This window comes from Linepithema humile, chromosome 6, assembly GCF_040581485.1.
Source record: "Linepithema humile isolate Giens D197 chromosome 6, Lhum_UNIL_v1.0, whole genome shotgun sequence".
Taxonomy (NCBI): Eukaryota; Metazoa; Arthropoda; class Insecta; order Hymenoptera; family Formicidae; genus Linepithema; species Linepithema humile.
This window is the reverse complement of record NC_090133.1, coordinates 25,952,500-25,971,523: the sequence shown is the minus strand read 5'-3', so window position 1 is coordinate 25,971,523 and position 19,024 is coordinate 25,952,500. Positions and strand designations below refer to the sequence as shown.

Sequence of the window (19,024 nt, the reverse complement as noted above, 5' to 3'; positions counted from 1 at the left end):
AATAGGAATAGATGCATGTTTATTTGTACATATACATTGAAGAATATGTATACATTTACGTCGATGTAAATTGGTAAGTAAATTGTACATAGATAATCTTGAATATTATGTTACAATGAAAATGTAAGGCAAAAAGGGTACATTTATAATACTGAGGATAATATAGCTGAATTGTGCTCCAAAATTCTTATAATGCATTATATTTGGCTTATTTTCTAAAATGACTTTCATATTTCATTGATAATTATGTCTTTATACGGAAACTTACAGTAAAAAAATTAAAAAAAAGTTCTTAAGAAAATATCAATTTGGTTTTTCTTTCAATAATAACGCTAAAAAATAACGAAATGTTGAACTAGTGATGCAAGTCGACAAGTAAATCACTTATTTATATAAAACTTGTGATGTTATGAGTATCTGTATGAGATTATATCTATATGATCATAAAATTATATATATATATATTATATATACAATAAAATTATATATATTATATATATACAAAGACCATAATTCGATAGTAACTGAGTAGTCACATCTCACTCACTTATAATATGAAAATGTGTACAACCGTTTTCTTCATCTGTAGTGAAAAACACACTTAAATATGTTTTTTTCAGTTTGATTGCGTTGACAGGTATCTTCTTCGGTTGTATAAGAAACAAACTTTACATTTTTTCCAAATAATTTCCTTAATGATTCTTTTCATACTTTGATTACGTCGGCATATATATCTTATCTTTTTGCAAAATGTTGTTTATGATTATACTTATTTGCTGCATTAGTTGGTGATAGCTACAATATAAAAAAAATTTTGTTTTATATTTGTGTAATATTTACTGTTTAACTATTAAAGCTAGAATAAATATTTACCTTTATACAATATACACATTATTCATAATCTTTGTGAAACCTATCATCATGATCCCAGCCTTTGTTCTTCTGCCTTGGTGGTGTTAATTTCAAAGAAGTTAATTTTGTGCTAATACTGCCTCTCTTTGATTTATCCTTATTTAATGCGCCCGTTCCACGTATTGCTCTGGGGACATTAGCACTTTTCGAGTAATTGCCTTGCTCAAATGTATCATTAGTCATTTCTTCTCTTATAAATTGTTGGTTGTTATCAACTTCTTGCAATTGATTACCTGAAATATTACAAGACTCCTTAATACATCATTCTAAAAATGTTTGCCACTTTCGCTGCCATTGCATATAAACTACTACAGAGGTGCTATTTTCGAATTTAAAAATAATCAAATTTATTCCCCAAAAAAATTACATATTATATATGTAAATACATAAAATAAAGAAAAACTTGGTCGCTAGAAGACGTCGATAGCATCCGCATCTCATAAAAGCCAGATTATTAAAAAAATCTAATGATGAATAATTTTATATAATAAAATTAATCTAAACTTCTAACACAAGATACATATCAAAACTTTCAACAAAATCCAAAACAAGGCTTCTATAGTGTTGTCTCTCTTCTTCCTTTCTTCACGTCTGCGGACTAACAGATTATACACTTGTTTCTCTTTCCCTTCATTACTTTTTTCTTCAGTAATCATCATTGGTGTCATGCTGTATAATTAAAAATATTATTTTAATAGCGTTCCTATTGAGTAATATATGCATTATTTATGGCACATAAATTATGGCAAAATCTTTGTTGACCATGGTAGCGAAAGTGTGTAATAATCACATGTAACATACTTCTTTAATTAATATTTTATATATAAATTATCATTATATATATATATATATATACCATTTTCAGTCTTTGCCTCTGCGACCACTTTTATTTCTTCTTGAGAAAATGGGTATTCAAAAGAAATAGTCTTGATATTTGATTGATAAAAGTGCTTCACTTGTGCATTCGTGATTTCGTAGTTGTTATTGGCTAACTCAACCATTAACAATAACACTGTACGATTTGTAAGATTGTAACTTTTGTCTTGTATTAACATTTGTCTAATAGTCATCATTAAGCTTTCTAATCTTTCTGGACATGCCGCATGAAGATCTTTCCCAGATCTAAGAATCTAAAAACAAAATCTCTCCATAATTGTCTTATTTTTTTAAATATTGAATTTATTGTTGCTTTTTTTTCTTTTTGTGTACACATGGATATCCAAAGACTTACCTGTATCATAATGAAATAAATATTACTTTTAGAATTGTCTTGTAATAAATCTTCTAAGTAATGAATCAATGGCTCAGCTAATATCTGTAGTCTGTTGCCATCGTTCAGCCTCATGCGATAATAAACTTCTGCATGAAGTAGAATTACATTTGCAAATACCTTTTTATCCTCTACTTTATTTTTTTCTCTAGCTGAAAAGACAATATAGTTATAACACAACATCAACATGGAATAAAAGATATTAAAGACTCTCAAATACTTACCCATATAATTCTCTTGCAAGAAACGTAAAAAACGACTACGTATAGTCTCTTTGTTATTATCTTCTACCAGCAAAATTTTGTTATTGCTGAATAGTACTGCTATTTTTGTAGTAAGAGAGTCTTGATGTATAGCTTGTTTCCAAAGAGCATCACACGTATCTCTGAAAATTAATTTCACATTAAAAAATGAAATGAAACAAATGTAGTAAGTCTCTCAAGAAAGATTTGTAATACTTCAGGCTGTTCTTGTCAAATGTACTAGTCATCAGATCTATAATCTCCTGAATTAGCTGTGGCGAAATGTGTTGGCATACATCATAATTGATTATTTTATCTGTTATATCTTTAACAATATTGTTTGCACTGCCCGGTCTACGTAGAACCTGGTCCTTGTTCTGATTTTGAATTACCCATCCGCGACCACGGCCGAATGAAGTCATCTTTAACGTCTAATAATTAAATCTGTTAAAAACACATATGGATAAGTGTATACTTCTAACAGTTAGCTTTTGCGTAAAAACAATATAACTTAAAATACTTATTGAGAAATATAACCTTACACTATATTGGAGAGAATCTAGTATGTATTTCCACTTGTTTATTTCAGATTTTGAAGATGAACATCTACCTACACAATCGTTGGCGCAAAACTGTATGCCTTGTGAACATTTGCGGGCAATAGAGTGCAGAAAGTGCAGATGAAACAAAACAATGTCGAAATAGGTTAGTCTAGGTTAGTCTGATGCAGTCACGCAAGATTGCTGATAATGCAAGTCTGTTCATTGTAATTGCGCGATGTTGACCATTGTGTGACTTTTGTATATTTAAAATAAGTATATAATTAAATCCTGAGGAAAAAATCTCTTAACACATTGCTTGAATGAATAGATCTAAGAAGAAAAGAAAATCGGAGTTCAGAGGAAGTACAGAGCATATTTAAAATGAATATATCTTTCATAAATTATGATGTACATATGGCGTTTTATGTATTTGATAGTTTGAAATGTTGCTCGCCATTTTTTTAACAATGTTCCATACAAATTCTGTTTTTTACAAATAAATCATAGTAAGTCACAGAATTTTATCAATTACAAAGACAAATTCATTATATTTATAAAATAGATATCACAGTGATAATGAATATTAAATTGCATATTTGTCCAAAAAATCAAGTGAGTTATGTTTAGGTTTAGGTTCTGAAAGAAGAAAAGAGGGAAGGAAGAAAGAGCAATTAACAATTGTAATCGATAACAGCAACATCAGTTAGCAACTAAAAATTAGAAAAATTAGACTTATGATCATTAAGATCAGTATCATGAACTCTCTCAAATTTTCAATTTGCTTGACCAGCATATTTTATCGCTCAGACCATCTTACTGAACAGCATTGTTGCATTATGTTTTTTTTATTTGAGTAAGTATGCGCATTAATTTACATTTCATGAAAGAAATGTAGTGAATAATAAAAGTGAATCTTGAAATTGACAATTCTCCTTAGGCTCGCGCATGCGCGCCAGTCCAGGCAATGCACGGATGATCGCCAATCGTCAATCGGCACAGCAAGCCTAGCAAAACTGTGGTAACAATTTTGTCAGTCATCATCCCTGTCCATTAGCGGTAGCCATCGTCGCACGATCCGTCCGGATGATCAACGATCAGTCGGCTCGGTAGCCTTTCACAGTTCGGTAGATTGTTGACTCGATTGTGATTTACAGTGGTGGATGAACTGCCACGCAGTGATAGTCGCCAGTCGTCGACCGAGTACGTTTTATGGTGCTGCGCCGATTCGCTGCTGAGTTGTGTTTACACTGCGACGAGACAATATCGCCAGCACAGCCTTATCGTGGCAGACGATATCGCACGAGTCGCGTCCTAAAGGGACAACCAACTCCGTAAAAGAAAGAACAAGATATCATATCTCGCCGTTTATTCCTTCAAGAGAGAATATGACGACGGAGGAGAAGTTCAACGCTGCTGTCAACGTGATCAGGAATCTACCTAAAAATGGTAATTTCTTACGCCTACGTGACATAATTAATGTTATTGCGCGAGCACCTTGCACACGATGCAACAATTCTAATTCAATTTCCTACATAGCATTTATGTCATAGCTCGCTCTTACATCGTCATCGAACATGGCAGATATTGTGATGATATTGTAATCGTTTTTCGCTTGTACCGCTTCCCGAGAAAAAATGGTATAATTGGTCAGATGTAAATATATATAATTAATTATGAAAAAATCTAATAACATATGTAATTTTATATGAAATCATATAAAATCTTACACATCATCAGATCTTTTCATAACTAATTATATATATTTACATCTGACCATATTACACCATTTTTTCTCGGGTTTTGTTAATTTTTTTCCCCTTCTCGTTTCTCCCTTCAGTTTCGTTGGCGCTCAAACGTTTTATTGCGCATTGGCTAAAGTCCACAGATTTAATATTTGCCGTCAAAATGTAAAACGTACATGCAGATGACATGCATGCTTATTCATGTTTATTCACTAAGACAAGTGGTACAAGGTTCCTTTTCGAGTGCACATAGCATCGTAAATTAAGTTCGATGATGTTGTATAGATCCTTGGCCTGAAAACATTCATATAACAATGAAACCGGTGTCACGCTTTTCGGACGCCTGTTACAAACTTTTACTTGTACAAATGTTGCCATATAGCTTTGATCTTTTTCGGATTTTTCTATTGCCTCAAGTGCTTCTAGGTGGGAATAACGAATCTTGCGTGTATCGCTATCGTGTAGAGAAATTTGCAGAATTGAATCACGCCAATGCAGGAAAGTGAATGTAATTTCTCACTCGCGGCGTTGAAAGCGAAATAAAAAAAAAAAATTGATGCGCCAATTCTCCGCGATGCACGATTTCCTTGTACGTGAAAAAAATAATGTCTGATAATGTCTGTTATGATCTTTTACATCTGCTGGCAGACAAAAACTTCGGCGAAACCTTCACCTTTGAAACTTTACGTCACGACAAAATCATACGATTCATTCTATTGGTTCTAAAACAATTAATCTCTTGTTAGACTCTTGCGCGTTAGTTAACATAGAATATAAAAAATAGCGCATAAAAACACAAATAGTGTTTAAAATGTGCGCTTACGTAAAAAGTATTCAGCATTATTTATCTCTTTTATAAAGACTTTTATAAAGACTTTTGAATCTTGTATTTCGTGAAAATTATTTTTTATTAAAAATCAAGTAAAAAGAAATATTTTGCACTTTAAAAATAATATATTATTTATTTTGATAATCGTAATTTAAATAATTATTTCATAATATATGTAATATTGGAACAAAAAGATATTCATTGAAAGTCGTTTAAATATATGCATGCAGTTTTTTTTTATTGTTTGGCCTTGATGTTGGATATTGCTTATACAAGTGTACTTTCCAGCCACTTCATATAGCAAGTGACTGTATTGGCCCCCACTTTACTTTCTAACGGCGTAAGACTAACTGAACCATGCTTGGTTAAAACTAGAATTTTCCTCCTCGGTGATCGCAAAAATTGATCTGTGTTGCATAAATAATTATGAAATTCTGTTAACAAGCGCTTTAATTATCTATAATATACGTTCTATTTTTATTCAAAACAGAATTTTACAAAGGCCCGAACTTTGTATTTTACGATCATTTAATACCTATTTATACTCATTTGTCGACAAGTATACAAAAAAATGAAATATGCATAAATGAAATATGACATAATACAAAATGCAATGTTTAATTTTTATGCAGATAAACACAGACTTTAAATTGCATTTGAATTTTAATGAACATTTCCTGTGATTGTCAGCTGGAGATAAATGAACACAAGCTTTCATGGGAATTACTATAATAGCTATGCCGCATTAATGTTACTTTCTAAAACCACAAATTCAATCAAAATTGCTGTACTTTAATATTTTTTTAACACGAAAGAGATATTTTATTTATTTTCGTATATATTTATACTTTTATTTAATATATTTTTGTAAAAAAAAAAAGATTTATTATTAGGTAACATTTTTAATTTGCAATCTTTGCGTCTTGCTTACGGAATATTATTGAGTTAACTGGGATCAAGGCCAAAAGATAAAAGTATCATACTTTGTTGCCACTATAAATTATAAATTAGCACATTCCTTTATCTCATATCAATTCAGAAAATAAGTTTTGATTAAAATGATCTATTCTAGTAATATATTTAACAATATTTTATTTTATATTACACATTTTAACATATTTTAATTCTTTATTTTTATTCTGAATAAGGCGCATAAGAGGCGATTATAATAATCGATCAAAAATAATATTGCTAATATATAAATTAATATATTTTAGGATCGTATCAGCCCAGTCATGAGATCATGCTTCGTTTTTATTCGTATTACAAACAAGCGATCGAAGGACCTTGTCAACAATCGAAACCAGCATTTTGGGAAGTAGTTAAAAAAGCAAAATGGGATGCGTGGACACGTCTTGGTAACATGAGTCGTACGGAAGCCATGAATAATTATGTAGAAGAACTGAAGAAAGTAAATATTGATTACTCTTACTCTTAATACAATAAAATTAACACGAATGGGGCATATCAGACAAGACTATCGTCATATTGCAGATTGTCGAAACTATGTCTTATACGGATAATGTCGCAACGTTCCTTGGCAGCTTGGACTCCTTTTACGAAAGTGTACCGGTCGAAGATTTGGAATTACTTGTGGGACCAGTATTGGAGCGTATGCGTTCTCAACCGGGATCACCATTATCTGGTTCGCCATTAGGTTTGTTTTTCTTTTTCCATGCATACGATATTTCAACTTCAATTATTCATAATAATCTTATCTGAAGACTGCGAATTAACGCAATCTGCACTCAGCACCTGTGTATATATTGCTCAAAACAATTTACAAATCACATCCGCGAACGGTTTTGCAAGAAATACAAAATGTAAGAAGTATCGATATGTTTATCGCAGATTGCGACCGAGTATTAAGATAGCTTTCATAATATCAGATATCAATTGTGATATGACAATATCACGCATAAAATTATCTACGTGATAACAGTATTTCTCCCGGGCTGCTTAACTAAGAATAATATGTATTATTTAAGAAGTGTTTTGTTTTACAATTTTGTGTAAATTTTGTTCTTAATTCAAGTATCCAGAGAAACATCACCTCACAGAGTTTGCAACACTTCTCGTCACATAACGAGCAGTTTGGAAACGAGTCCGACCAGCAGTCGCACTGCTAGCCCGCTGCCACAGGATACCGATGGTGAAGAGGAAGAATTTATAGACACTGTTGAAGTATGGCATTATTAACATTATATCACATAGCTATCGTTTTATATTAGAAAGTTAATTGTAAACTGATTTTCTTGCAGTCCGCACCGGAAAGAACGCAAAAAGATACAGCTAAATCTGTTCCTCAAAAGACACAAACGGTGACAAATAACGGAATTGATCAATCAAATGCGGAAAACGCTGCAAAAGAAAATACTGAGCTGCTCAATGGATACACCAACGCTAACGGTCATGTGGAGACACTACAGGAGAACCATCGAGAGAGAGGTAGACAAAGGATAAAAAAAGACGACAGTAAAGTCAATGTGGAATTCCTAAATCAAATCGCAACGACTATGCAGCATCTACAGAGAGACTTGGACCGAATAACAGCCAGAGTACGAAGCTTAGAAGGACAAGCCCTGCAAGCACTGGCGCCACGAACAGTACGTAATGTTATTGTTTGAAAACTAATTAAAATACAATTTTTTTTCAATAGAATGGGAAATAAGTAATTTCCTATTCCATTTATTCTTGCAATCTTACCTTGTTGACGTCGGTATTCTTTCTCTTTTCAGGAGCACGCGCTTAGAAACAGATATGCGAAGTGGTGGCCGTTGCAAGAGTGCCCGCCGCGCTTGTTCGTCTTGTTAATTTTGTGGCCATTTGTTGCTCACCTGCTGATCAACTTTACGCAGCGCTATCGCCAACGAAAACTGTGATGCCACGGCTGTAACTTCTTACACAGCTGAAAACCTATTTCCATTATTCGGGTTATTAGTGTTGAGTTGAAAAGGTACAGAGATTTTTTTAATTTTATATTTCTTATAGAAACAAAGCGCGCTTATCCTAATACAATCTACGATTAAGCGTGAATTGTGATAAAACTAACTAACTAGGCCAAATCTCTGTATATTTTTACATATGCAGTCTGTTTCGCAAGTCGCGCATTTTCATCTACAGAATCTTTGACAGAAGCTGGATTGAAAGCCATTTTTGTTGATACAAAAATGCCATTTCAATATTGTTTAATCAAAATTCAAATTTAATGATTAATTTGTTGATATATTTTACGCGTCTTTATAAAATTTGACAAATAAAAAGCGTACAAGATAAAATGTAACAATTGCTTTATATCTATGTTATATTGCAATTTGTATTTTATAATGTCTAATTATATTTTATTAATTTTAAGTTTAATATTTCTAATTAATTTTAAGAATTTAACAATTCTTTTGTCATGCAAATATGCTTTTCTTATACATGCATATATGCTTTTCTTTTATTTGCTATTTAACAAAGAAATACACGACTTTCGAAACAATCTGTGTAAAAAATATAGATATAGTTCAATGGTTTATAAGGTGTATGTATTATAAATAGTTATGTATTCCATAAATTGTAATATATATTATATACACAGGGAAAAGCAAATCTTTTTGTACACGTAAGCGTATATGATAGTCAGTTGTTATATGTATATTTTATATGTAATGCGGATTTTTCAGAAAAAAATTGGGCTTTTAAAGCATATATTACACCGGCATTACAACGATGGTGATTAATGAATGATACTTTGATGTTCAAATGAGCGTTTCTACGTACCAAACGAGAACGATTGCGATAAATATTGTGTACATATGTGCAATGTAAAAATATACAAATTTTTCATTATTATTAGTCCTACTTTTCTTCCTGACTTTCCTGACTCTTTTCGATCGGAATTATCCCACGGATAAACTCACTGTCATTGTTAATGCAGTGAGAGCGTCCGTTCTTTTAGTCACACTTTTTCTTAAGAGAGAGAAAGTAGGAAGAGAACAAAGTAGAAAGTGTAACTAAGAGGACTAGAGTTCATGAGTGGCAAATCGTGTATATATACATTTAAAGTAAATTACTAAGAAATAAAACATTGAAATATGTTCCTTGAACTCAAAAACATGAGTAGAAATCGGTTTTTGAACAGCTTCAAAGAAAAAGATTTATAAATTTTTTTTTCCAATGTAACATTTTTAGAGCTATTTAAATTATTAATAAATATAGATATTCCTGTTTCTCTCAGAAATATTTATATAATCAAGATGAATTTTATATTCAATTAATAAAGTTATCATTTAATAAGATCAGTTTATAAATAAAATGGTATAAATTTTTAATTATTATAGCTTTACTGAAAAGCGTTAATATCTAACGGAGAGGTGCTTATCGCATAGAAAAATTGAAGAAAACAAGGAACTAGGAACATACATTTTATGATAATATATGAGTTTTTCGTTCAGTGAGCGTTTAGTGATTACACAACGGTTGCATCGATTAATGATTATGCTGTGTCAGAATAGCTTGCTTTGCTTGCTTTGTGCGCACAAGTAGCAGTTGTGCAGTCGTGTTGCATCCTGTATGCAGGAACCGTTGCGCGCCATGCGATGCCGAGCAACACGTAGTGATTGCGTAGTAAGTATATACAAATATAAGTGTACGCAGTATGTCGATACGCGAAGTTGCACGTATGTTGTGCGATACGGTCGTCGATCCGTGTGGACGTCACCTGTCACGTTGCGAAAATGTGTACACGATATATAATTATCTTTCACGAATTCTAGTGATTGCTCCGACCGCTTCCACTGCTCCAGATATTACGTGCAATCTCCACATAAGATTTGTAAACTGACGCCGAGTAAAATTCTGCACGATGAACGCAAATGTGCTCCTAATATTTCTGAGTATTTTTGCCGCCAGCTGTTCCAGCAATGAAAATCTTGATTTAGGCACGATTGTTTTCGCGAATGTTGTAAGTTTCGTTCAGCTCGAAGATTGTTATTAATATTATTCCTCATTCTTATGTATTGATAATTTTTATTTTAAATTTTAAATTTATTAATGAATATACATCAGTGTTTTAGATATATTTTTATCTTCTGTTTTGGTGTTCTTTCTGTGTGTGTATTGTAAAATTTATAAATAAAACATATATATTATCAGCTTGCTTCTATTTACAGCTGTACAGACATGGAGATAGAACTCCTGTTACAAATTATCCCAATGATCCGTATAACGAAACATCTTGGCCAGTTCCATATGGACAGTTAACAAACGTAAGTAAATAATTATTATTATAATTGACAAATAGACACTGAGAATAATAATTAGCTGAAGATGTGTTTTATAACATTAAGAATGTTCTTTGTGTTTTATCTCATTACTAATCTCTCTCTCGTGACTAATTCTCTGAAACATGATACGTTGAAGCTTATTCTGGCACAGTGGTCATTTGGCATTCTATATGGAGAAGATAAAAAATAGATTGTGAAATAAAGAGTTTCAAATACACTAAAAATATTAGATCAAAATTTATTGAAAAGAAACAATTTTATTAACAATATATTATTATATTGTCAATAAAATACAAATTGCAAGGATTACCGTACACAGATTTGAAAGGTCCTTTATTTCATTTCATTTCATTAACATTTTATCTCCAAAAAATATAGATTGGGAAACATCAACACTTACTTCTTGGACGATGGCTGAAGAATCGATATTCTCATCTCTTAAGCGATCTTTACACGCCACATGACATCTACATTCAGAGCACAGATGTAGATCGTACACTGATGTCGGCCGAAGCAAATCTGGCTGGGCTTTATCCACCGGTGCAGAACCAAATCTGGGACAGCATCAAATGGATGCCGATTCCAGTGCACACAGTCCCGGAAAAGCAGGATTATGTCTTAAGGGCCAGCAAGCATTGCACGCGGTACAATCACGAACTAAACAAGGTGTTAACATCGCCAGAACTGGAACACATAAATAAAGAAAATGCAAAGCTGTATGCCTACTTAACAAAAAATTCTGGAGGAAAAATATCTTCGTTGGAAGAAGTTGAACGCTTATATGACATTTTGTACATTGAGGTATGTCGATATTGTTTTACATGCTCAGCTAAATGTATACTTTTGGATACAATAATGGCTGCAATTCATTCATTGAATATGGATTTAATAAAGGTCTTTATCCTTCAGAATTTATACAACAAAACTCTGCCGGAATGGACAAAGTCGGTGTTTCCGGATAAGCTGAAGCCACTCGCTATACTTAGTTTCATGACAGAGACATATGATAAGATACTTCAGAAATTGAAGTCAGGTAATCAGTCACTCATCGCTTAATAATATTTCATTTATATTTGTATCTATATATTTCTTTAAAAATTTGTCATAAGGTCCACTGCTTGGAGAAATGATAAACCACATGGTCAAAAAGGCGCAAAAGACTTTAAAACCTGACAGGAAGGTTTGGGTCTACAGTGCTCATGACGAAACTGTGGCAAATATGCTGATGACTTTGAACTTATTTGAGCCTCATTGTCCGCCATACGCCGCTACGATTCTCATGGAATTAAGGACAAACTCTAAAAACGAGTATTTTGTGACGGTAAAAATTCCTCAATATTTATACAAATCTCCTCACTCAAGGAGTCATCGATTAAGAAAGTTGTAATCACTTGTTTTCCTTCACAGGTTTCTTATAAAAACAGCACCGAGGAACCAATACTTATGACGTTAGAAGGCTGTACTACTTTATGTCCTTTAGATAAATTTGTTAATTTAACGAAAAGTGCTGTGATCGAGACACTTCAAGAGTGGGAGTTAGAATGTTTAATCACATGGGATGACCTAACGATACATAACAAATTTTGGAGTGTCATGGGTAATTATCTATATCGTATTAAATCAATGATTTTGCATGTGCATTTTGCATCAACTAACAATCAAATTAATATCGTTGTACAGTAGAACCTCGATTAATCGTCACTCGATTATTCGTCACCTATTATCCATCTATGATCTTGTAACTACATACGTAGACTGGAAACTTGTCACGTAAAACTTCCAAGAAGTTAGGCGCATTTGTTTCACAACAAATCTAAGTCCATATTTTTGAAAGCTCCGGGTTTTTTTTGCTTTTCCAACGACCAATAGTGGAAGTCTATGTTCACCGCTAGCATTCGCGCAAACCATAACAGTTATTCGCTCTTTTTGAGCTTTGTATCCAGGCGCTGTCGTTTCTGAGGATGAAGACAAAGTTGTTTGTAGAAGAGCCTACCAATTTAATTTCGTTTCATCACAGTTGTATAAACTTCCATTGTTGGTTCCATTGGAAAAGCAAAAAAACTCCGAGCTTTCAAAAATATGGACTTAGATTTGTTGCCAGTAAAATACCACGCCCAAAAAAGTGTCTGGACGAGTCAAAAGATTTTCAATGACTGATTTAAATCATATTTTCTTCCTGAGGTCAGGCAATATCTTCGCAAAAATAATTTGTCCAAAGAAGCTATGCTTTTAATGGACAATGCGCCAACTCATCCGATTGATGAGTTAAAATCAGAAGATGGCAAAATAACTTGCCACTTTTTATCAACAAATACTACATCTTTGATTCAATCTATGGATCAAGGTGTGATTGTAAGTTTTAAGAGGCGCTACAGAAAGGCCTTTATTCAAGGCCTTGTTTCTGCAGATGAAACAGAAACAGATGCAGATTTAAAAAACTACTGGAAAATGTTTACTATAAAGGACGCAATATATAATGTTGCAGAAGCTCGGAACGATATTTCAAACAGAACTCTGCAATGGTATTGGAATAAACTGCGGCCTGAGGAAAATGCAACCGACAAACAAATTGAAGATCAAGAATCCACAATCTCTTCTGGGCAGCGAACAATTACAAGTCTTCCTGGATACAAAGACATCTCTGATAATGTTAATATCTGGCAGGAAATAGACAAAGGCGATTTGAGATACAAGATCTTGCCTGACAATGAGCTTATTACTCATGTGCTCAAGTCAGATGAAACCGATAAATCTGAAACTTATGAAGATATTTCAGAAGATATGCCGACCACCATCAGTCACAAGGAAGCTGAAAATATGATGACGAAAATTATAGATTGGTATGAAAACCAAGAGGAGGCAGAGCCGCTGCAGCTAATATCATTGCGTAAAATTCGCAATCTTGCAAGCCAGAAATGACGATAAACAATAAGGTAAAAAATAATTACAGACTATTTTACAAAGTAAATTCTATAAAGTAATGTTAATATACTACATATGTAACATGTAGTATGTACTTATATATGTTTTATAAAAATAATAAAGTTCTTCTATTATCCGTCTATTTCTCCCGGTCTCGACGGATAATCGAGGTTCTACTGTACTTGAAGCCCATTTATCGCGTCTGTAATACTCACGGATCACTTTTACACACACTCATGGACTAAAAACTTAATTACAAAACGAATAATTACAAAACAAAAAGAATCATACATTTAATGCAAAATTCTATACGATGAAAGATACAGAATTGTCGACTTTTTTCGTATTATTTAGATAAATCAGTCGCGTCACATCCGCCTGGCATGATTGTTGAACTCTCTTTTCATTTGTTTCATTATTTACTCATTGCCGCACGTATGGCGCTTTTCTTTTGTTTGATATGCTTACATGTAGCTTGATAATGACCGTTTGTAGCAGAACAAATGTTTGATAAGCGATTACTGAGGCTGATAAGTGTATATTCTTGGATCTTTTCAAGACCCAGTAGTCGGTTAATCGACCTGTTAAGGCGATCTGAATACAAGCAATTTTGTACAGTAATTTAAAGTATCGATTTGGTGCAATAATATTAAATATGATTTCTTTTTGTATCGCGCAATATTTCTAATATTATTGATCATATTCTGCATGTATTTCAAAAATTATTTATCGCAGATTTAAAATCAAATTTCTTATTTGTTTCAGCAATCCTGGTAATTTTTATGTTAATGCTACTTTTACTGGCCTCATTAGTGATGGCTTTCATGTTTTGGCCTCGTAAGAGCGAACAGAGACAGTATTACTTTCGCTTAGTTACGCATAGTTATGACGAGGTCATATAATCAATATTAGCCTAAAATAATGCAGCGACTTATTGAAAAATATGGTTAATCATTAATTCATATTGAAATTGAGACGAAATATTTTATACATGTTATAAATTAGATTGAAAATTTCGTAATTTGTTCTATTTTAAGAATGCTGTTTTATGACAAATAGCACGGTTTGATCTCACGATATTTTTTTCGTAGATACCGTGATTTTTACACGGAATGAGTTTTTTTTTCATATTTAGTGCATCTATGTGATAATATGATTAATCATCATTGTGCTATTATTGCCTATAGATATGTTTTGAACTTGCTCATTTTCGCTCTAGAAGATACGCTCTAATTTTACTTTGAAAGATATTAATTTACATTATAAGTTATTACTAATAATTTGTTACGAACTAAGAAAAATCAGGTCTCATCATTGACATAATAATAGTTTATATCATACGTTTATATATACAAAAAATAATATTCCGAAAGAAATAGAGAGGGATAGCGATTTTTAAATTTTGACAACTTAAAGGAGACAAATATTCAGGTACTTTTATAAAAAGAAAAATCATTATTTGTAAAAATATGTTGTATCGCCTGATTTAAAAATGAACGGATTTTATACAATAAACATGTAAAGTAATTAGTTTGCGAAATACAATAGGCGATGGATGAATTTCGTAATACGTACTATAGATTTATGTGAAACATAAACTTTTTTTAGAACAAAATCGCTATATGAATTAGTTATTGTTGCTGTTAACTATACGATACATGTGATAATGCAATATATACAACATATGCAACATATGCAACATATTGTAATGATTGTCTAGTCATGATGTATCGAACTTGGACATTGCGTTTGTATGCAGCGAACTTCTTTTTATATAACATAACAGTAACTCGAAAGAGAAGGGGTTAATGTATAACACTGCCTAAACAAACATTTAGTTGCGAAAATCCAGTGCTGGAATAGAGATGTAACAATGATTATTCAAATTATGACGCAATGTATAGAATATATTTTGCATTTTTAACAATTGAAACTGCACGAGTGCAGTTATACATCTGCGACTTACAACATACGAATCATGTTCCTGTTTTTTTAATTTGATCTTACAACTTGGTTGTTGTTTGCAACTAAGTGCGTGTCGAATTATTTTAGAATATTTACAAGTAAAACGTATATATATGTGTACGGGTATCTTATTAAAAATATTTTTGTGATGTTTCAAATAATATAGTGTAATGTGTATTGAGCGACGAACTGTTTTATGGCACTTAATGCCGTTGAAGATAATTAACACATGCGATACGCTAATGTCATTTATTTTATATGTATAAAACAATAAAACTTAATTCATTTAATATAGTATTTACATTATTTTACATACCATATAAGAATTAGATAGTTCTCTATAAAAATTGACTATATAATAGAATAGTTTATATAAAGTTACTTTTGTAAGAATATATATATTTAATATACTTTACAAACAAACAATATAAGAAGTTTATTAAACATGTCACTATCAATTATTAAATATTTGAATAAAAATTCGTCATTGAGCATATTATAAATGCTATCTCCACATTTCATTACTAACTTAATTATTTATTAATTTATTTAATTATTATATGCGCTAATTAGCACATATCTTGCCTTTCATATTCTGCCTAAATTTACGAAATATTCCATTTATTCGCATATACATATATGTAAATGACGACAGAATCTCAATTACAATATAAGGCACTAAAGATTACCTCTTATACAATTTGTAGTTGAAGACAAATTTGTTTCGCTTGTCACGTGCACGTTATCGCTTATCCGTTGGCAATATGTTTTTCGCTAACAAGTTAGTATGCTGGTATAGATGTAAAACTGCCACCCAAACTTTCGTCCTGAATGGAAAATGCTGGATTTGTTCTGCAATATATCAAAGATACTTTCGAAATTGTTCATACCTTGAAGCAAATCAAAATCGGGACATTATGAATTTTAACGACATGCTTACCTTTTTGACGAAGTCAACGTTTGCTCAGACTTTCATATGTTAAAAATTTACATGCAAGGAAAATAATTCCGGTTAATCACTCGTTCATTCACGAACTTATTTTTAGAGTAACATTAAAACAAAAACAATTAGACCAAATAAAAGTGACAGCAGTGGAGGTGTAACGATATTCTGCACTAAGGGAATTGTCGTTCAACAACGATGACAAATCATGAGAGAGAGAAGCACCATTGTTTGTTTATTATAAAAATATATTCTTCGCGATGGATAATAATTGATGACACATACCATAGGGTATCATGCTGACGTCACGAGATCTTACACGAGATCAAGCACCTGTCCAACACGACATCGTTTTCACATATTTGTGGAATACAAAGGTCGTATATTGTTTCACACATTCAATTGCACTATTCCAACTAAGCGTTTAATGAGGTTTCGGACGTATTGTGGAAACTATGAATGAAAAAAAAAACTCATACTGAATCATAAATATGTATAAAACTAGCTTACACTATATCATAATCTATTTATATGCGTAAAGGTGATATAAAATTAATAAATTTAAAAAAATAAATAAATTGGATATAATAATTAATATCTTTAAAGAAAACACACTTCTAAATTATTATTGCAAATAAGTATTTTCTTTGTTTGAAATGTAAAAATATTAATTCTGCTTAATATTACATACCTAAACCATGTATTTGTTAGAGGACATTTTTATATAAAAAATTGTAAAAGAACACGATAAGAATACCTTGTAGCAAATGAAACACTCAATATATCAAAATCTATTCGCATGACTTGATCAACACAAATATAAAATTCGTTCTACTATACGAAGTTATTTTGTAAAAGTGCAGAAAGTGCATGTTGTGTCATGAGTTGTGTCGAGTTAGTTCGTTGATCCCTTACAATTATCTGTGTTAACATAACATAGAAATGAGTTTTGCTGTCCCGCACACCACATTCATCATATATTCCCAAGAATTAGTCTTACAAGAGTACATATTCAAGCAGTCTTCTAAGTATTCCATTACATGCGTTATCTTTCGACTTCAACTTCAAAAGCACACCTTGTTGCTCCCAAAAGTGTATAATATGACGCAAAAATACCCGTAAGTTTATATTTCGCAAAGTAATTTTCGAGTTTTATGAAAGATTTTTGTTACACAATTCCCAAAGAATCATGTAACATATAAGAAACATAGCAAACATATTCAATATGCCAAGTATATACCAGCACAATAACCACCACCACATAAACAGGTTTTCTTATGAAATGATCGCATGGAATATTTCGTACAAAATCAGTACACACAAGACAATATTAGTCTTTATGTTAATCTACAATTTTCTGATTAAAATATTTCACCACAAAGATAAACATGTTGGTTAATAATTGCTTGGTGAAAATGCATTTGTCATTACTACAAATGAATGTCGCTAGAATTCTCCTTACCTGGCATAAACGGCAGGATTCGATAAACCGAGCGTAGGATTAACGGGTGAACCGATGTACTTAACAACAAACTGCAATAAAAAATATAAAGAGCATAAAGGTTAGCTTGAATAAGACAATTTGACGCTGAAATAAATAGGCAAAAAATATACATACCCAATGGTTGCTGAGGGAAGTTGCGCCCATACTCACAGCCATATGAATAGCCAAGTAAGCGCAGAAGAGAAGATATAGGATCGCGTACAAGGACATGGCAAAGAATACGGCCCAATGATGGGGCAAGTCTTCTTGGACAGTTTGTATCACGAAATATATGTTTATCGTTATTACTAGTACCGACAAAGCAGTCGATACAATCTTGTTTGCTCTGCAACATGAAACATAATGTGATCATAAGAAAAGGAACAATTGCTTCCGCGCTGAGAGTAGTAAAAGTTACATACATTCCGTTACGGAATTCACCCATGATATGAACGCTACTCGTGAAGGCAATTGTCGGCAGGGTGGCGAACGGTAACTGTAGGCTCATTATTGCGTTTAAAATGTCGTTCATGTCGCTCAAGTTGTTCAGATCGGCGAAGAAAGCTACTAGGAACGTGGGAATTATAGCGATTGTTCGAGTGAAGAGCACTCGCTTCCAACGTGCCCACTGCAGATTCAGAAACCCTTCCATCGCGAACTGACCGGCATAGGTGCCCGTCATAGTGGAAGATTGTCCGGCGGCCAAAATACCAACAGCCCATATGTACATAGCGGCCGCGCCAAAGGAACAACCGAGAAAGATTCCGCCTTTGTAAAGATCGGCATCAACCGTTTTATTGTTTCTCTAAAGTTTATAAAGAAATATATATGGTTAAAGAACTGTTTTTATACACTGACTCGAACACTCATCAACTGTTTTCAAGCTGAATATAAAATATAAATA

The 19,024-nt window shown here is 32.4% G+C and overlaps 4 protein-coding genes across 8 annotated transcripts in view; 2 read left to right on the top strand and 2 right to left on the bottom strand.

Moving 5' to 3' along the window:
* Nucleotides 1-2: 2 nt before the first annotated feature.
* Nucleotides 3-3,265, bottom strand: LOC105677010 (uncharacterized). Its single transcript, XM_012375282.2, has 7 exons — nt 2,967-3,265; nt 2,641-2,868; nt 2,407-2,567; nt 2,144-2,334; nt 1,769-2,042; nt 874-1,145; nt 3-795 (listed from the first exon to the last, which is right to left on the bottom strand). Exons 2-6 carry the CDS (start codon nt 2,844-2,846, stop codon nt 892-894), a joined length of 1,086 nt encoding a protein of 361 aa, XP_012230705.1. The 5' UTR covers nt 2,847-2,868; nt 2,967-3,265; the 3' UTR covers nt 3-795; nt 874-891.
* Nucleotides 3,266-3,921: 656 nt separating this feature from the next.
* On the top strand, nt 3,922-9,374 carry LOC105677011 (acyl-CoA-binding domain-containing protein 4). Its single transcript, XM_012375284.2, has 6 exons — nt 3,922-4,412; nt 6,755-6,948; nt 7,032-7,194; nt 7,573-7,721; nt 7,799-8,143; nt 8,276-9,374. The coding sequence occupies exons 1-6, from the start codon at nt 4,352-4,354 to the stop codon at nt 8,417-8,419; spliced, it is 1,056 nt and encodes a 351-aa protein (XP_012230707.1). The 5' UTR covers nt 3,922-4,351; the 3' UTR covers nt 8,420-9,374.
* Nucleotides 9,375-9,987: 613 nt separating this feature from the next.
* On the top strand, nt 9,988-15,984 carry LOC105677052 (prostatic acid phosphatase-like). Of its 2 annotated transcripts, XM_012375388.2 has the most exons (9): nt 9,988-10,148; nt 10,298-10,485; nt 10,694-10,789; nt 11,186-11,608; nt 11,717-11,840; nt 11,917-12,128; nt 12,215-12,404; nt 13,293-13,740; nt 14,495-14,633. In XM_012375388.2, the coding sequence occupies exons 2-8, from the start codon at nt 10,387-10,389 to the stop codon at nt 13,724-13,726; spliced, it is 1,578 nt and encodes a 525-aa protein (XP_012230811.1). In that variant the 5' UTR covers nt 9,988-10,148; nt 10,298-10,386; the 3' UTR covers nt 13,727-13,740; nt 14,495-14,633. The 2 variants fall into 2 exon arrangements, with proteins under 2 accessions (XP_012230811.1, XP_012230813.1); XM_012375390.2 differs by lacking the exon at nt 13,293-13,740 and having other exon boundaries at nt 14,495-15,984.
* The window catches only part of Mvl (Malvolio), a 6,387-nt gene continuing 2,978 nt past the window's right edge, over nt 15,616-19,024 (bottom strand). Inside the window, exons 9-14 of one of the 4 annotated variants that reach the window (XR_001101501.2) lie at nt 18,543-18,925; nt 18,256-18,466; nt 18,100-18,170; nt 16,923-17,090; nt 16,635-16,663; nt 15,616-16,546 (exon numbers count right to left, since the gene is read on the bottom strand). Coding sequence is in view for 3 of the 4 variants with exons in the window: in XM_012375385.2 (XP_012230808.1) it covers nt 16,477-16,546; nt 18,100-18,170; nt 18,256-18,466; nt 18,543-18,925 (735 nt within the window). In the remaining variant the exon portion in view is untranslated. Of the gene's footprint in view, nt 16,547-16,634; nt 17,091-18,099; nt 18,171-18,255; nt 18,467-18,542; nt 18,926-19,024 lie in introns of those variants that run through there. The other 3 variants (XM_067356638.1, XM_012375385.2, XM_012375386.2) reach the window with 3 other exon arrangements.

What these genes read in the sequence shown, in the direction of transcription:
- LOC105677010 (XM_012375282.2), bottom strand. Translation starts at nt 2,846, where the DNA reads ATGACTTCATTCGGCCGTGGTCGCGGATGGGTAATTCAAAATCAGAAC. An exon ending in CTTGCAAGAGAATTATATGG is followed by an intron (nt 2,335 to 2,406) that starts GTAAGTATTTGA and finishes TTGTCTTTTCAG; the next exon opens with CTAGAGAAAAAAATAAAGTA. An exon ending in TTTATTTCATTATGATACAG is followed by an intron (nt 2,043 to 2,143) that starts GTAAGTCTTTGG and finishes TTTTGTTTTTAG; the next exon opens with ATTCTTAGATCTGGGAAAGA.
- LOC105677011 (XM_012375284.2), top strand. Translation starts at nt 4,352, where the DNA reads ATGACGACGGAGGAGAAGTTCAACGCTGCTGTCAACGTGATCAGGAAT. An exon ending in ATTATCTGGTTCGCCATTAG is followed by an intron (nt 7,195 to 7,572) that starts GTTTGTTTTTCT and finishes TCTTAATTCAAG; the next exon opens with TATCCAGAGAAACATCACCT. An exon ending in AATTTATAGACACTGTTGAA is followed by an intron (nt 7,722 to 7,798) that starts GTATGGCATTAT and finishes ATTTTCTTGCAG; the next exon opens with TCCGCACCGGAAAGAACGCA.
- LOC105677052 (XM_012375388.2), top strand. Translation starts at nt 10,387, where the DNA reads ATGAACGCAAATGTGCTCCTAATATTTCTGAGTATTTTTGCCGCCAGC. An exon ending in ACTTCAGAAATTGAAGTCAG is followed by an intron (nt 11,841 to 11,916) that starts GTAATCAGTCAC and finishes ATTTGTCATAAG; the next exon opens with GTCCACTGCTTGGAGAAATG. An exon ending in AAAACGAGTATTTTGTGACG is followed by an intron (nt 12,129 to 12,214) that starts GTAAAAATTCCT and finishes TTTCCTTCACAG; the next exon opens with GTTTCTTATAAAAACAGCAC.